At 60.1% G+C, this 15,263-nt stretch overlaps 1 protein-coding gene across 1 annotated transcript in view; it reads left to right on the top strand.

The window, feature by feature from the left end:
- CFAP46 (cilia and flagella associated protein 46) overlaps positions 1 to 14,552 on the top strand; it is a 100,720-nt gene extending 86,168 nt beyond the window's left edge. The window contains exons 48-61 of the mRNA XM_064595551.1: positions 527 to 624; positions 1,058 to 1,134; positions 1,701 to 1,831; positions 2,346 to 2,467; positions 3,266 to 3,349; positions 4,725 to 4,906; positions 9,387 to 9,451; positions 9,531 to 9,591; positions 9,662 to 9,697; positions 10,195 to 10,297; positions 11,308 to 11,420; positions 12,665 to 12,746; positions 13,570 to 13,632; positions 14,450 to 14,552. Of these exons, the coding sequence (XP_064451621.1) occupies positions 527 to 624; positions 1,058 to 1,134; positions 1,701 to 1,831; positions 2,346 to 2,467; positions 3,266 to 3,349; positions 4,725 to 4,906; positions 9,387 to 9,451; positions 9,531 to 9,591; positions 9,662 to 9,697; positions 10,195 to 10,297; positions 11,308 to 11,420; positions 12,665 to 12,746; positions 13,570 to 13,632; positions 14,450 to 14,552 (1,320 nt within the window). The remainder of the gene's footprint in view (positions 1 to 526; positions 625 to 1,057; positions 1,135 to 1,700; positions 1,832 to 2,345; positions 2,468 to 3,265; positions 3,350 to 4,724; positions 4,907 to 9,386; positions 9,452 to 9,530; positions 9,592 to 9,661; positions 9,698 to 10,194; positions 10,298 to 11,307; positions 11,421 to 12,664; positions 12,747 to 13,569; positions 13,633 to 14,449) is intronic.
- Positions 14,553 to 15,263: the final 711 nt, after the last annotated feature.

Genomic DNA, 15,263 nt, shown 5'->3' with positions numbered 1-15,263 from the left:
GGACCCCAGTCTGCGCTTGCAAACGCGAAGCTGGCTTCGTCGGCAAGTGGGGACGTGCGCTCGTGGGCTGTCGTGCTCATCCAGGAGGGCGCGGAGCCGGGGCGCGGGTGGGAGGAGCGGGGCCGGGCTGGCGGGGCGCGCGGCGGGGCAGGGGCGCGGGGGGCGCACGGGAGGGCAGGGGCGCGCGCGCCTGCCCACACGCGTGGCGTTCAGGGGACCGGGAGGAGGACGGAGGGAAGACACCAGGTTGCTGGAGGATCTTCCGTTGGTCACTTGTTTGGGTTCTTGGGCTTGCTCGTGTCCGGCGGGTCAGGTTTGTGACGGAGGCCCGGGGTGGAAGCTCGGGGGATCCCGGTGGAGTCCGCGTGCGCCCTCTGCCCCTTGTGGCGGCCGCGAGTCCTGCAGGGGTCGCGCCCCAGCCCGGCCGCGGGGCACCTGGCCTGAGGCCCCACACAAAGCCTAGCAGACATCTCAGCGACTGGGCCTGCATTGTGCACGGTCGGTTGATCCTGTTTATCACACACAGGCGTGGCAGAATCTAAGGGTCACTGAGCAGCATTTTAACCTCCTGAATGAAATCCCGCCTACCTTTCGGATCCTCATCCTGCAGCACTCGCCGGACAGGTAAAGCCTTCCTACTCCCGTTCTGGGGCCGGCCCGACCCTGTTAAGAAGTCTCCGGGCGGCGGGAACACAGCACCCGGGCTGCGACGATGGAGGGCATGTTATGGACCGAAGGCCGTGGCTGGACCAACACGGACTGGCAGAGGCTCCCAGCTGAGATGGGGTGGGGCAGCAACCCCCTGGGAGAGGCAGGCTGGGGCCCCTGGGGACCCCGATCCGCCTGCTGTCCGCAGCATGGGACCTGTGCGTCTGCTGAAGGCCTCCCTCGCCATGGAGCAGAACCCTCGCCTGTGCCCAGATGGGCCTGTTTCAATTCTGTGTCTTGACTTGGCCACGGCATTCATGGGGAGGGGGCTCCTGCTGGGGTGTATGTGGTTCACCGACTCGGGACCCCACGAGCTGGGCTTCGACCCTGCCCTGTGTCCCGCCAACAGGGCCTGTCTGTACTGCACAGCCTATGAGAGACCCAAGTCCATCCCCGCGGCCAAAGGGAAGGTGCTCCAGGTGGGAGGTGAGTTCTGCCGCGGAAGGTGTTCATCGGGCCTCCCCCACGTTGTAGGGCACTCACTGTGCAGGGCTGCCACAGGCGGGGGCCATGACGCATACCTGGGGGGCTTGGCGACCCAGCCCTCCATGTGCTTGCCCAGTGGGGTTTGTTGAGCCCGTGAGAGACAGGGAAGGAGACAGGGGTGTTTCCCGGACCACCAGCGGCCCCGAGATGGACCAGCCACCCCCTCCCCCCTCCAGAATTTCTTCTCCCAAAAAAACACTACATTCCCACTTTCTTCCTTAACGTCTCTGGCATATAACTCCACTTAGCATTTCATTTAAAATGAAGGAGGGCTGTGGAACGGAGACATCCATCTGTGTCCCCACTTTTGACAGCTACTGTGAGTGCCTACGAGCGAGCTGTGTCCATAGCCAGGAACTTCTTCTCACGTGGAGAAACCCTGTGCCCACAGTTTGCTCACTATTACCCACTCCCGGCGTTCATGCACACCCCCCACTCTGTCCTCGGCCCAGAGGGTGGTCTGTGAGGCCGTGGGGTGGGGACAGCAGGGGTGTCGGTCTCCACAGGCTCCTGCAAGGTAGCACGGATGGCCGTGAGCCCGGACACCTTCTCCTGCCTGTTGGCCAGTGCCCAGCAGTTCCGGGAGCTGACCCAGGCTGCGGTGCACAATGAGGACCTGGCCCTGAGCTCAGGCACGGTAAGACCCATGAGCCCAGCTCCCAGGGCTGCTGCCGCCGCCATGCAGGGGACCAAGACCCTGGCCCGGCTGCAGCAAGGTGGGGCAGGCAGGGCCAGGTGGATGGCACTGGCCATCCAGACCCCAGGCACTGCTGGACACTCAGGTCGGGGTCCCCACAGGGCAGCCAGTTCTCTGAATCCCTGAGCGAGTCTGGTGCGGCTGCCTCTTGATGTCAGCAGAGACCCTGTGGGGCCGGGATGCCAGGGTGACCTCTTGGAGGACGGGGCGGGTGGACGCGGCAAGGAGCACTGCCTGCAGGGGGATCTGGTGGGCCCTGGTCCTGGGGTAGGCGGGTGCAGGGAGCCCTGTTCTGCAGCCGAATGGGCCCCTGGCCGCCAGGCTTTTTTTGGGAAGGGCATGTTCAAGGGCCCTGAAGGGTCCTTCCCACTCTTTGCTTTAATAGGGTTGGGATTTTATGAGGTCCCCACCCTTAGACACTTCTAATCACGGGCTGATGTTTGGGTTGAGACAGGAATTGGAAAGTGTGCACCTTAAAAAGGAAGGACACTCTCTGCAGAGATTCAGTGATGTCCTGGCATCCATGGAGGAGTACCTGAGGCCACTGTTCCCAGTGCTCAGCAGCCCTGCGGCCAGGTACCTGCCGTGGGCTGACAGCTGCCAGCCCTGAGGGCAGAGGCCACAGAGGGCGAGGGAGGGGCTGGCTACATCCCGGCGGGGGTGGGTTTCGGGTGCAAAGTTGGCACTCTCCTCGGGACAGACAGGAGGGTCACCATGTCTCCGTCCCCAGCAGTGCCCCAAAATGCTGGGAGCAGCCAGGAATAGGATACCCGGGAGCCAGGGCGGACAGGGTGGGGGGCTCAGCCTGCAGGCCAGCTCTGCTGCCTCCCCGAATCCCAGAATGAGCCGGCTGTGGGGTGGGGGAATGCTGTTCCCACGTGGAAGTCCGAGTCGCTGATGCTGTGAAGTTGATGAGCTTTGCTCTGTGCTGAATCAGGCCATGCTGAATTCACATCCGCAATGCCCGACTCAGGACCATCTGCTGTAGGGAATAAGCCCTAGGGCTGCTGAAAATCTTCTCTGGGGGCATGTCCCAGCCACTCAGGTCCCTTCTGTTGCTGGTGCAGGGTGGGAGTGGGGAGCGCGGCCCAGTCCTGAGCCCCTGTGATTTATGCTCGGTAGAGAAGAAGGCAGAGGGCTTGGGCAGTTGAGCAAGCGGTACGTTTGAGGTCTGCCCGTAGGTCAGAGACAATCCTGAGTCCCGTCTGCTCCTGTGAGTGCTCTGATCCCTGGCCCCCAGTACAGGGAGACGGGTACCCAGGAGTGAGTTATGGAACGTGCCTCGTGGGGCTCACTGCCCTGATGTTCCTCCCATTCTTAGTACATGTGATGTTCACGTGTTTTTAAGAACCTGGACATGCCTTTGACTTCTAGAACACAGATTCCCACGCCTGCTGCGGATTCCGGGAAATCAAAGGGCAAAGACAAGGAAAGGAAAGTGTCCCCGCCCCATGGTGAGTGGGGGCCTGACGGGAGCTTCTGCGGGAGAACTTGGGCTGGGATTCACCCGAGAGCGCAGGCGGGGCGGGAACAGGCCCCCCAGAGGCCTCCCAGGGAGGTGGGAAGGTCCCCAGGAGGTTGTGTGCGCAGCCCCGAGCCAGCGCCCTGGGTGGGGGCTTGGTGCTGCTGCTGGCCGCACCACAGACCCCCGCACGCCCGCCCTTCCTGGGAAAGCTGGCAGGCTGCGTGTGCCCCAGACGACACGAGGGACAGACGAGCTTCTGTGTCAGTGACCTGCCGATCTCCTGGAGGAAGGGTGAATGTGCCGGGTGCAGTCGCCGCGGGGGAGAGGGCCCCGGCGCCTGAGCGGTGGCTTCCCGATCACCTCTGTGCCACCAGGACGGACTGTCTGGTTCTCACTCGCTGTGCTTACACGTGTGGGAGACGTGCTGGCTCCATCACGCACACCCCACAAGTGGCCAGGGGCGTGGCACGTCCGGGGGCTTCTGCCTCCTACCCGGCGCCTGCGGCTTTGTAAATCGTTTTTCTCGAAGGCATTTTCATTGCGCGCCTTTTCTGTCGCCCCCACAGAATTACTCAATAGAAGGGAAAGGAGGGGCTGCTCTATCCAAGGGTGCTTTGATTTCCAAAAGTGCCTGGCGGTGCCCTCGGGCCAACACCTCGCCCTAGACGTGGTCACTCCGGCTCACATGCCAGTGCCCGCGGCCGCCCGGGGCCGCCCTTAGGGTGAGGGGCCAGAGCTTACCCACCTGAGGTCACTTCTGTGAACTGAGATTCTGCCCTAAAAATTCCCCAGATTAAGGCCTTTGCTCACTTTTAAGTGATTTGTTTTTACTTTGTACATATAGTTAATTCAGTTCAGGTGTCTCGTGGCCTCGCCCTTGGTCCCCTTCACACCTGTCACAAAGAGCAGGTTTTCTCACGAGCCAGGCAGGTCCGGCAGCTTCTCCGAGGGCTCCGTGGTCACTTGGAGAAGCTGCCACATCGCAGGGGTGCAAATCCTTTAGCGCACATCTTCATCCTTCGAAAGGGGGTTCCGTGATTAGAAGGACTCATGGCATTCCTGGACCTGCCCCAGGAATTGGCTGCCCATGTGGGGGCAGGTCCTCAAACCAGGGAGGACCCGACGACCCTGTGACCTGGGCCCCACCCGGGTCTGAGCTGTGACTTAGCCGTGCCACCAGAACCAGTGTCCATCCCCCAGAGAGCCCGGGCGCGCCCCGGGCCCCACTCCTCACGCGCTGAGCCCAGCTCAGACTTCTTCGTCTGTGTGCGGTCGAACGACGTCCACAAGGACGTACAGACCCGGACCAGCAGGCCCGCCCCAGGGGTTTGCCCGCCCGCGGGAGCGCGTCTCCCTCTGCCTTCGTAGCTGGTGTCCCCTGTCCGCAGTTCAGCTCGAAGCTGCAGACAACACCATCCTCATTGTGGACAAGGATCTTCTGGAGCTGCCGCTGGAAGGCCTCTCTGTGTTTGAGGAGGCCGTGGTCTCCTCCGTGTCCCGGGAGTTCTCCCTGCAGATGTTATGCCATCGCCTCCACAAAGAGGAGACAGGTAAGAGCGCCCTTGGCCACACTATGCTGATCCTCCAACCAGGCCCGTCTAAAGTACCTCCCGCGGACTCCTGTCAGATGCTTCTTATCAGATGTTCACGCTTTCTTCCAGGCCCTCATCCGTTCATAGTCACAGAGCACCTACTCTGCGCCCAGTGTCTGAGAGGTGCTAAAGGTCCACCAAAGGAGAAACTAAACATTGTTCTTGGCCCACAAACCGGGGATGGGTGGTGACCAACGACATGGCTACTCATTTCCTAGGTGGTGAGGGGCAGGGAGGGAGGGGACCGGGAGGACGGATGGCACTCAGGCCTGGGGGCAGCTGGGGACTCGGGCTGACCCTGTCCTGTGCTGGGGGCTGCTCGCGCCCCCATGTGCCCAGCATGTGAACCTGTCCAGGCTGGAGGCTTGTGCTCTGTGCTCTTTGCTGCACTTCAATAAATGTGTTCAACTAAAAACAAATAGTTTGGACTTTGGCTTCCATCCAGGAGAAGGTAAGAAGGACCAAATTGCCCTTCTAACAGAAACAAGTGAAAACCCGAAATAGATGGAGTGGTGGGTCTCGGACACTGGAGGGCAGGCCGTGCGGAACCTGGTCCCCGAGAATGGGGCCGACCCCATGGAAGACGGGCCATGAGTCCAGAGAAGGAATACAGGAATTAATAATGGCCAGTGTCCCCCCACCCCAGATCTGATGAAAACCATAATCCCATGTGTCCAGAAGTTTCCATAAGTCCCAGACACAGGAAGCGGAGAGGAGACTCCAGGGCGGGTGTTCAGAGTGACGAGAACCCCAGCAGTGTTTCGGCAGCCACCACGGAACACCCAGAAGCGAGGCCCGGAGTGACCCCGACTTCCCGGTGGAGACCACGCATCCTTATGTCACCGCAGAAAGTCCGAGGGCTGCAGCCTGCACACCGACGGAGAAGATGAAGGGGAGCACAAAATACACGAGAATGCACAAAAGGCAGAAAAAGAGGGAAAGTGGGACGAAGAGCGGATGGGGCCGGTGGAGACCGACAGCAGGGGTATTTGCCTCTCCTGTGCAGACAGTGAGGAGGGAGGGTCCTTTGTGGATGAGCTCGCCATGTCCAAGACCCCCTCAAATAACAGGAGAGAGAATACGCCGCCCCCCCGCCGGCCATGCCATGGACTCACTTGTGTCCACGTCTAGGGCCAAGTTTTGCCAGGTTATCTGGTTTTTGTTCTTTTCGTTTTGTGGGGTTTCCGTAGGTTTGCATATGGATTTTCTTATTATTTACGACAGATGCCTCCTCCCGCTCTGGAGCTTGTCCATTCTCTCACCTAAATGGTGCCGTTTGAACACAATATTTTAATATAGTCCAATCTATCAATCTTCTGCGTAATCGCTTGTGCTTTGGGGTCTTTTTTTAAAACTTGTTTTCTTACGTCACAATCATGAAGCTATTCTCCCATGATATCCCGTAAATACATCTGTTTTTCTTTCCTGCCTTTTACGTGGTATTCACCCTCCTGACCCGCAGCGTACAGTGCGCTTCCGTTTCTTCCCCTCGGGGGCACCATTTACGGGAGGGTCCTTTCTCCTCGGCTCCGCGTGGCCCATGTTGCCGTGGCGGGGGCGGCAGAGAAGAGCCACCCTGGGTGGCAGGACGAGTGGCGGCCCGGACGCATGCACACCCTGCTCCCCAGGATCTGGGAGTGTGACCTGGTGACCGTCCCGACACGGGAGAGTGTCCTGGATGAGCCGGGAGGCCCGATGGCAGCACCGAGCTCCTCCTAAGACGGACGCAGGAGGGTCACAGAGACATGGGAAGAGGCCATGCTGCCGCCTCTGAAGATGGGGAGGCCCTGGAGCTGAGGCCACCGGAGGCTGGAGAAGGCCGGAACCGATTCTCCCCAGGAGGAAATAGCCCTGCACACACCTTGGTTTTAGCCCAGTGGGACGCGTTCGACCCCGACCTCCAGGTCTGTGAGATGCTAAATGTGTGTGGTGGTTTGTTACAGCAGCAAGAGAAAACGCACCCAAACTCTAACAAAAAACCTGCGAGGTGTGAGGTCAGTCTCTCTACGCGTGACTGAGTGCTGACCCCCAGGGTCCCGCACACCCAGAGGGGTGTTGTCGGGGCTGTGAGCTGCTCCAGCTGCATGCACGTTTGCGGGTGAAATGTTCCTGGTAACTCTTTAAGGAGAACCACCAAAAGCAGAGAATCGGTGGGACACGAACAAGAACAGCAAAGGATCCGAACACCTCACCCAAGCTGTTAGCAGCCAGTGAACGGAGCAAATAAAAATCAAAAGGCAAAGTGGTGGAGACTAGTCCATGTGGGTCACAAACTAAAACATAAATAAATAAGTGGGCCACACCGGTCAACTCCGTGGCAGCGTGGATGACGAGGCGCGCCGAAGCCGGGGACATGGGTTTGACAGCAGGCCAGAGAACGGACAGACAGATGGAGTGACCCATTGTCTCGCGGAACAGACCTGACGGCCGTAGGCACCGTCAGGGCTGGGGTCATTCCATGGTGGTAACAGTCGGTTTGTCAGCAGGATAAAATCACCTCAAACTATGTGAAGCAACGAGCAGTCAAAAACTAGGGCAAGACGGGGGCACCCGTCCCGCGGTGGTAGATCACGCACGCCCCACGTCCGGCAGGTCGGACAAACAGAGGAAAAGCAGAGTCTGAGCCGCGCCGTGGACAGACCCGGAGCCGTACAACAACTGGGGACGTTCTCCCCAGGAACAACACCTGGAGTGACGACCACCTTGGCCGACACCACGGCGTGATCAGCTCAGAAGCCACTACCCAAAGGAGGATTTCTTAAATCCCATTCATCTCAAATTTAAAAACACACTTCTGCGTATCTCCCGGGCCTCAGGAGAAAGGATGGCAGGAAGTCCAAGGCTGGTGGAGTGCTATGGCCGCAGGGTCTGGAAGGGTCTCACAGCTTTGGATGTTCATATCAGAAAAGGAAAAGGTTGGAAGTGTGCAAGCTAAGCATCAAATTTATGAAGTTAGAGCAAGAACAGCAAAAGAAAAAAAAACTCAAAGCAGAGGAAAGGGTACAATAAACACGTGAGCAGACATCAACAAAATAGAAAGCAAAACAAATTTTTTTAAAGATGTTGTTTATTTGACAGAGAGAGAGCAAGTGCTCACAAGCAGGGGGAGCGGCAGAGGGAGAAACAGGCTTCCCGGCCGAGCAGGGAGCCCGACGTGGGGCTCAATCCCAGGACCCTGGGATCATGACCTGAGCCGAAGGCAGACGCTTAACCGACTGAGCCACCCAGGTGCCCTGGAAATAAATTTTTTTTTTTAACTCATAAAATAGACACATTCTGGTAAGAATGATCAAGAAAAAGGCGGATGGTGCACAAATACACAAAGTTGGGAATGAAAAGAGACTCAGACTCTAAAGATGCATCAGAGATTTAAAAGATCCTAAGAGACCTAACAACAGTATATCCAAACCCTTAGGCAAAGCAGACCAAGTCCTGGGGAAAAACAGCTCACAGACTCAAGAAGGAAAACCCCAAACACTCTCAGAACCAGCAAGGAAAGGAGAAGAACAGCTTTACTCCTTTGAGATCTACCAGACTTTCCGGAAACAGTTCACATCAGTCTTAACAGATCTCCCTGGAGTAGGGAAAAGGGACCAACCCATCCTAGCCTTCTGTCGGCCCCTGACACCCAAACTGCCAAGACCAGCACGAGAAAGAAAAATAGAACTTGCATCACCCAGTCTGACCTCAAAAATTTGCAAGTGTCATTATATTGGATTAAAGGAAAACGAAGTTACAAGCATCTCAGTTGCTGCAGGAAAAGATGTGTGCGTTCATACTAGAAATTCTTAGCAAACCAGGACAGAGTGGACATACCTCACCCTGGTGGAGGCTCCATCCAGACCTAGAGCAAGCCTCCTTCCTGACGGCACACCCCGGGCAGCGCGCTGTCAGGACACAGCAGGAGCCTCGGCCGCACCTCCGTCCCTTCTCTGCGGGAGCTGCAATGCGGGTAGACGTGCAGAAGTGAGAGGCATGAGGGCAGAAGGGAGGAAGTGAACTGTCATTATTTTTGGACCCTCCAAAAGAATCTGCAAGCCACTAGAACAGAGAAGTGTAAATCCTTGTGCAGGAGGCAGAGGAACCAGCCGGGCCCGGCCCTGTGACTGGGCCACACCGCGGGCACACTGGTGGGTGCCCGACATGGTGTGTGAATGGTCAGCCGGGTAGGCAGCAGGGCCTCTGGTGATGGTTCCTTCCTTGAGGACTCCCGCCTCGGGTTTTCCCCAGCCCTGCAAGTCTTTACATTTCAGAAACTACAGCTCTTTCACCTTTACAAAAATTAAAGTCAGTTGTTTCCACTACTTTTTTTTTTTTAATTAAGGTGAAAAAAATAACCTTTTTAAAGTGAACAGTTCAGGGACATTTATTGTGTTCATAATGCTGTGTGCCACCAACTATTCTAGCCCCAAACACCACCTTCTTTTGTTGTCCGCAGCCGAGGGGACCGTGAAGAAGGAGGGCAGAGGCAAGAAGAGGAGTCCAGCGAAGAAGGGACAGAAGGTGGGCAGATGGGCCTGGGGAGGCTGGGTCCCCCCCTGCAGGACGCAGGACCCCCCAACAACCCTGGTCTCTGGTGCAGGACACTCCGCCCCGGCTCATCCCCCCGGACTGCATCGTAGTCGACGCCGACAACTTCAAGTGTATCCTTTACCGGCCCCGCCGTCTGGGACACCCAGGCGCAAGCGCTGTTTCTCCTTAACCCAGAGCTAGTCATCGTGGACCCCTACGGGGAGGCCCAGGGCATAGGTGAGTGCCTCCCATGGGCCCCTGATGCGCGCACACGTGCACACACTCGACATTCACCACCCTCTGGGCTCCACCCTCGGCTGCCTCCCGTTACACTGACCACAGGGGGAGTGGGGTCCTGCGGCCGTGGCCATCACAGCCAAGTCGGGACCATAGCTGTAGGAAAAGTGAACCCCTGAAGCGAGGCCCGCTGCCCCCCTTCTCAGAGCCCCAAACGGGACTTCCTGCTGCCCAGGGCAGCTCTAAGTGTCTAATTCTTGCGGGCTCTTCTTTTGCTAAATTGGTTTTACATCACTTCTCGGCCTTTGGCTAAGATCAAGAGTAAAATCTCTTTACAAAGGAGGGCGGGAAGGAGCACTGACATTTCCACACGCAGTAAACGTTGACTCCACCACGTCCTGTGTCTCTACACGAGGGGCCGCGCCAGGGGCCTGCCTGCTGCCCATCTCCCTCAGTGTCCCACGTCTGAGACAAGCTCCATTCATTTCCTGTTGCAGAAAGGCTGACTCCTGTCTTCGTCACCCGGGAAATTTTGGAAAGATTCCGAGACACGTTCACTGCTCTCTGGGTGGGACATCTGGGAAATAAGCACTTCCCCAGGTTGGTGTCGGGGTTCTGGGGACACTGTCCTGCAGCCAGCAGGTTGATGTGAGCCAGCTGGGGGTGCCCCACACACGGTGGGAGGGACCGCTGTCCTCCGTCTCCCCCTTGTCCCTCTCTCCTCCCTCTTTCCCCCAGGCCCCCCCCAACCCTGACCCCGCATTTTGTCCTGTCAAACCCCCTGCCACCCCCACCCCCAGAGGCTCCTGGTGTCTGGCCTTTCTTCATCACACAGTGGGCTCCTTGGTCCTCATGGTGCCTGCATGGTGGCGTCATTGTCCTCATCCCCACTTTACAGACGAGGACCTGGCACGCGGGCGTGTGTTTTTGTCCAGTGCAGGGCGTGCCCCTGGCTCTGGGACTTGGGGGGGATTGTAGGAGGAGAACCTGCTGGAGAGGGGCGGGGCTGCGGGAGAGCAGGGCTGCGCGAGAGAAGGGCGGGGCCCGTGGGCGGGGCTTCGAGGGAGGGGGGCGTGGGGCGGGGCTTCGAGTGAAGGACGGGGCCCGTGGGGCGGGGCTGCGAGAGAGAAGGCGGGGCTGTGAGTGGGCGGGGCCTGTGAGAGGAGGAGGGGCAGCATTGTAGAGGGGCCCGCCGGAGAAGGCCAGGGTTGCACGTGGGTGGGGCCTGTGGGCAGTGGGCGGGGCCTGCTGGAGTGGTGTGGACTGCTGGGGGCAGGGACACTCCCCTGTGGGTTCTCTCAGAGACCTGGGAGTGGTTGGCCATCAGGGAAGTGTCCTTCTAGCACTTTCCAGAGCCACTGCTCAGTGAGATGGGAGTTCATTCCAGGGACCCGAGGTCCTTTCCCCGGAGAACCATGTGGATAGGACGCAGGATGGAGGCTGACTCTGGCATCAGGAGAGTGTACATTAGCCCTGTCCTAGCAGAGGGGTGGGACGGGGAGTGAGGAGCACAGGACAGGCTTTGCTTTCAAAGCACCCCGGGGACACCCTGGGACGCCAGCTGCCGGCCTCTGGCTCCCACCACCAGGCCACCCTCCTTCCCTTTGCAGCCAGGCCGAGTGGGAGCAGCTCCTGGGCAGCTGCAGCGGCTTCTTCTTCTACGGGATGGAGAGCTTCCTGTCCCACATACTGGTGGAAAGGTTGGCTGCCATGAACCTACGAGGTGAGGCAGTCCCTCAGGGCCCCAGATGCTCGATGCTCTGCCAGGACCCCAGTGCATGAGATGGATCCACACAGGGACAGAGCAAGGCCCCTTGCGTCGCCATCAGTCATCGTCTGTCTGAGAAAGGGACTCTGGAAGCACAGCGGGGCTCTGGGGGAAGCCTCCTCCTGCCCTCGTACCCCTCCTCCACTTCTCAGAGACCCAGTTCAGAGTTCTAGACCTGACAGGTGCAGCCGGAGGCAGGAGCTGGAAGGGTCACCCCCAGGGCTGGGCCTGCAGAGTCCAGGAGGGCTAGGGTGGGCATTTCCAGAACACACTGACCACAACCCCCACCCCACCCCCAACTCCTAGCATAAATGTGGGCACTCTAGGCCTTGTATTCTGTCTGGCCGTCCCCTGAGGACTTCTGAGCGGGTGGTCTGGCTTGCCCTTGAGTGACCTTCTCCTGAGGCAGAGGCTGACTGGCACACTGCATAGTTGCTAGGAGAGCCTTTTCGGGGACCCTCAAGAGGCACATGGCCCAGTGACGACAGCATAACAAGAACGTGGACATGTGTCCTGTGGTCAGGGCACCTGAACACCCCCACACCATCACCTGCTACCAGTCTCCTTCCCAGCCCCTGGAGATGGGCCACGCAACAGTCCAGCCCACCCCAGAAGCCTGTCACCGGCGCATTCCTTACCCCTAGAGGAGGTAGAAACAGGCCTTCTCAGATGCATGAGGTCAGAGGCATTCTTAAGCTCACCAGGCTCGTGTGGGGCCAACACCACTGGGGCCCTATGCTATTCCCGACCGTTGGAGGTTCTGCCTGCCCCTGGGGATGGCCCCCCGAGCCTGCCCTCAGCCAGACCACTCCAGGAAGTACACAGCCAAGCCTGTGCACATGGGGCTCTCGGCATGCCCGTGGCCAAGTGTTGCCGTTCCAGCGGACACACGGGGCCATGTGCCTGAGACCGCCCCCGGCAGGCTGGGCTGCCTTGTTGGCATGGCATGCTGGGAGCTGAGCCGATTGCACGAGAAGACTGGGAAGGGTGTGGGGTTCCGGAAGTAGATAGTGTCCCCGTGCGCTGGTGCAGCCGGCGGGTCTTGGGAAAGGGTCTATGGACGTCAAGCCCGAGCCTCGGCCTTATTGGGCTGCATTTATTTCCCTGATTGCCCCACGCCCTGGGTGACACCACCAGCCTGCACTGGCCTCCCACTCCTGGGCGTGCGGCTGCTGAGCTGCCCCTCTTGTGTCCTGCAGAGTGCCAGATGATGGTCCTGCTGGGCCTGACGCGGTCCTACAAGAGCATGTGGCGGCGTATGGAGAACTCAGAGAACAAGAGGTGCCTGCACCAGCTTGGGCCAGCAGCCTGGCCTCCACACACTGAATGGGGGTGCCTGGGGGGCCTAGGACTGATGGATGCGCTCCCTGGGGAGTGTGAGGGGACAGAGTGCCCCTGCGTCCCATGGGCAGAGCCATCTGCCCCCAGACCCCACCCTGGAAGAGGCTGGTGGGGGGGGGGTGCAGCAGAAGAGGGAGGGGAGCTCCAGTGGAAGACTAAGGCCTGCAGGGACTGGGCCAGGGGCCAGGGGGCCAGCAGCTGGGAGGGTGCCCTGGCTTCAGAGCTCCCCACATCACATGCACCCCAGGGCCTGTGTGGGCTGCCATCTCAAGATGGATGCTCTGCCTCCTGACTTCCCCGCAAGGCTGGGAGTGGTCCGGAGGGATTTGGTGGCACTCCGGAATGCCTTGTCTTGTTAAATGGCATTTCACATGGGGGGGGGGGGGCAGGGGGGCGGAGTCGGGGGGAGGGTGTTCTTCATTGGTTCAAGCACTTGAAGAGCTGTCAGCCCAATACTTGGTGCTATTTGGGCTGTGGACTGGGGTCGGCTCGGGCCATCCCACTGGAGCTCGATCCCCTGCAGCGTGCCCCAGCTGACCTTGGAGGAGCCCATCAAGACTGCCATCCTTCTGAGTCTGGTGGGGGTCAGGAGCATCCTGACAAACCAGTGGCCGACAATCCTGCAGGACAACGCGCTGCGGGCCAGCATCCTGTGGGAAAGTGAGTGGGTGCGGGTGTCCCGGGCCCGTCCGCAGCCCTGTGGGCCTCCCCAGAAGCCTGCCGGCGGTGCCCCTGACCAGTCTGAGGGATGCTTTCTTCCTAGGTCTGTTGACAGTTGGCAGGCCGATCGGGAGAGCAGTCCGTCTCCTTCAGAACATGGGATCTGGTGAGCCGAGGAACCACGGTAACAGAGGCTGTCCCCTGTCCCTGCCGCCGCTCAGGCTGTACCGGGCCACCTCCCAGCCAGCGTCCCAGCGGCGCTGCTGGGCTGGGGTGCCCGCCGTTACCGGGCCGCTTCCACGGCTCAGCGTGTGCCGACGGAGAGCACAGCCTCCCATGAAATCCTCAGGGCTGAACACACTGGGCGTTAGAAGGGCTCAAGGCGCCCAAGTTCTGGAAGCCCAGGCGTGCTCTCTGGGGCGGGAGCAGGAAACCTTCAAACTATACCCCACAAAAGGAGCTTAAAATTTAGAAGTGACGTGGTGCACAGTGCCCAGAACACGGTTACCAGACCGTGAAGGCTGTTGAGTGCGTGCGGGAGGGAGGGAGCACCAGCAGGTGCGTGAGGGCGGAGGACCCTGGAAGAGCCAGTGGTGTGAGGAGCTGCTAACGAGCTGCTTTGGGGACAGAGGAAGGGGCGCCTGTGTGGCCTCTGTTGTTCTGTGTGGATGTGCCTTGGAAGGAAGGGACACCCCACGGTCAGTGGTGGCAGCCGGCTGATGGCAGGAGGAGGAGCCGCCTGGCCCCACGGTGCTGGGAGTGGTGTGGTGTGGAGGCGACAGGCCGGCCTGGGCCTGGCGAGGTCCCTCCCTGGCCGGGTGCCACCGCCCGTGGGCCTCGGTGTCCATGGTGTACATGTGTGGCCGTGTCCATGGTGGGGCCGTGTCTGCACCGTCGTGCACCGTGCGCCCTGCCCCCAGTGCTCCGTGCAGGCCACGAGCGCGGTCTCACTCTCCCTCAGGTGAGCCTCCGTGGGCCTCCAGGGTCAAACTGCTGTCCCTCCCGCCACAGCTCAGCGACCAGGAGCGGCTGCCCATCGTCCTCAACTTGGTCCTGTACGGGCTGCCACACCTGGCCATCGGGTGACCCCCCCGGGGCAAGGACCTTGACTGCCCCTCCGAGGACCCACCACCCAGCCCTCCCCCCCATAGGCACCCCTCCTCCGGGGGCCCTGCCCCTGAACCCCAGTTCTGCTCGGGGTCATGCCAGGGCCATCCTGAGTCTGATCTGCTCTGGTGCTTCCTCCTCAGCCTGCTCTGCCCGGCTCGCACGGGGACCCTTGGGCAGGGGGAGGAGAGTCCCTCTGGGGGCTCTGCATCGGGGCTGACCCCACAGCTGCCTGGACCCCCAGAACCCTCCCCTGCCCTGTGCACTCCCTTGGGTCCCAGTGGTGGGGGAGCCGCCTGTATTTGGGGTAGAGGCTGGCCCTGGGGGTGAGGCCCTCGGTCCCTGGAGGCCCACGGTGGTCCCTGGACAAGGAACACCATCGTTTTTGGTGTAAGCGCTTTAGTAAACGACAAGGTCCAGTGTCTGCATCACGTGTCTGCAGTGCGGTCTGTGACCCGGGGTGCACGGCAGGACTGGAGTCCCTCTGTCGAGCGCCGTGCCGTGGTGGGGCTCAGCTGTGTTTGCCAAGTGAGCGAGCGAGTGCGGGAAGTCCAGCCCCGGGGCCCGGGGGTGTGCCTGTGAGGCCGGCTCCCAGGAGGCGACCAGAAGCTCCATGGGGAGTCACGGTTTGTCTGCTGGAGGCAGGAAGTGGGAGGGAAGTCCGCCCTGGTCTCAGAGGTCCCCAGGGTG

This window comes from Mirounga angustirostris, unplaced genomic scaffold (assembly GCF_029215605.1).
Source record: "Mirounga angustirostris isolate CCGP_5_RB_7025 unplaced genomic scaffold, mMirAng1.0.hap1 SCAF_6, whole genome shotgun sequence".
In the NCBI taxonomy this organism is placed as follows: Eukaryota; Metazoa; Chordata; class Mammalia; order Carnivora; family Phocidae; genus Mirounga; species Mirounga angustirostris.
The sequence above is the reverse complement of the archived record's forward strand: the minus strand, read 5'-3'. Positions and strand labels throughout refer to the sequence as shown.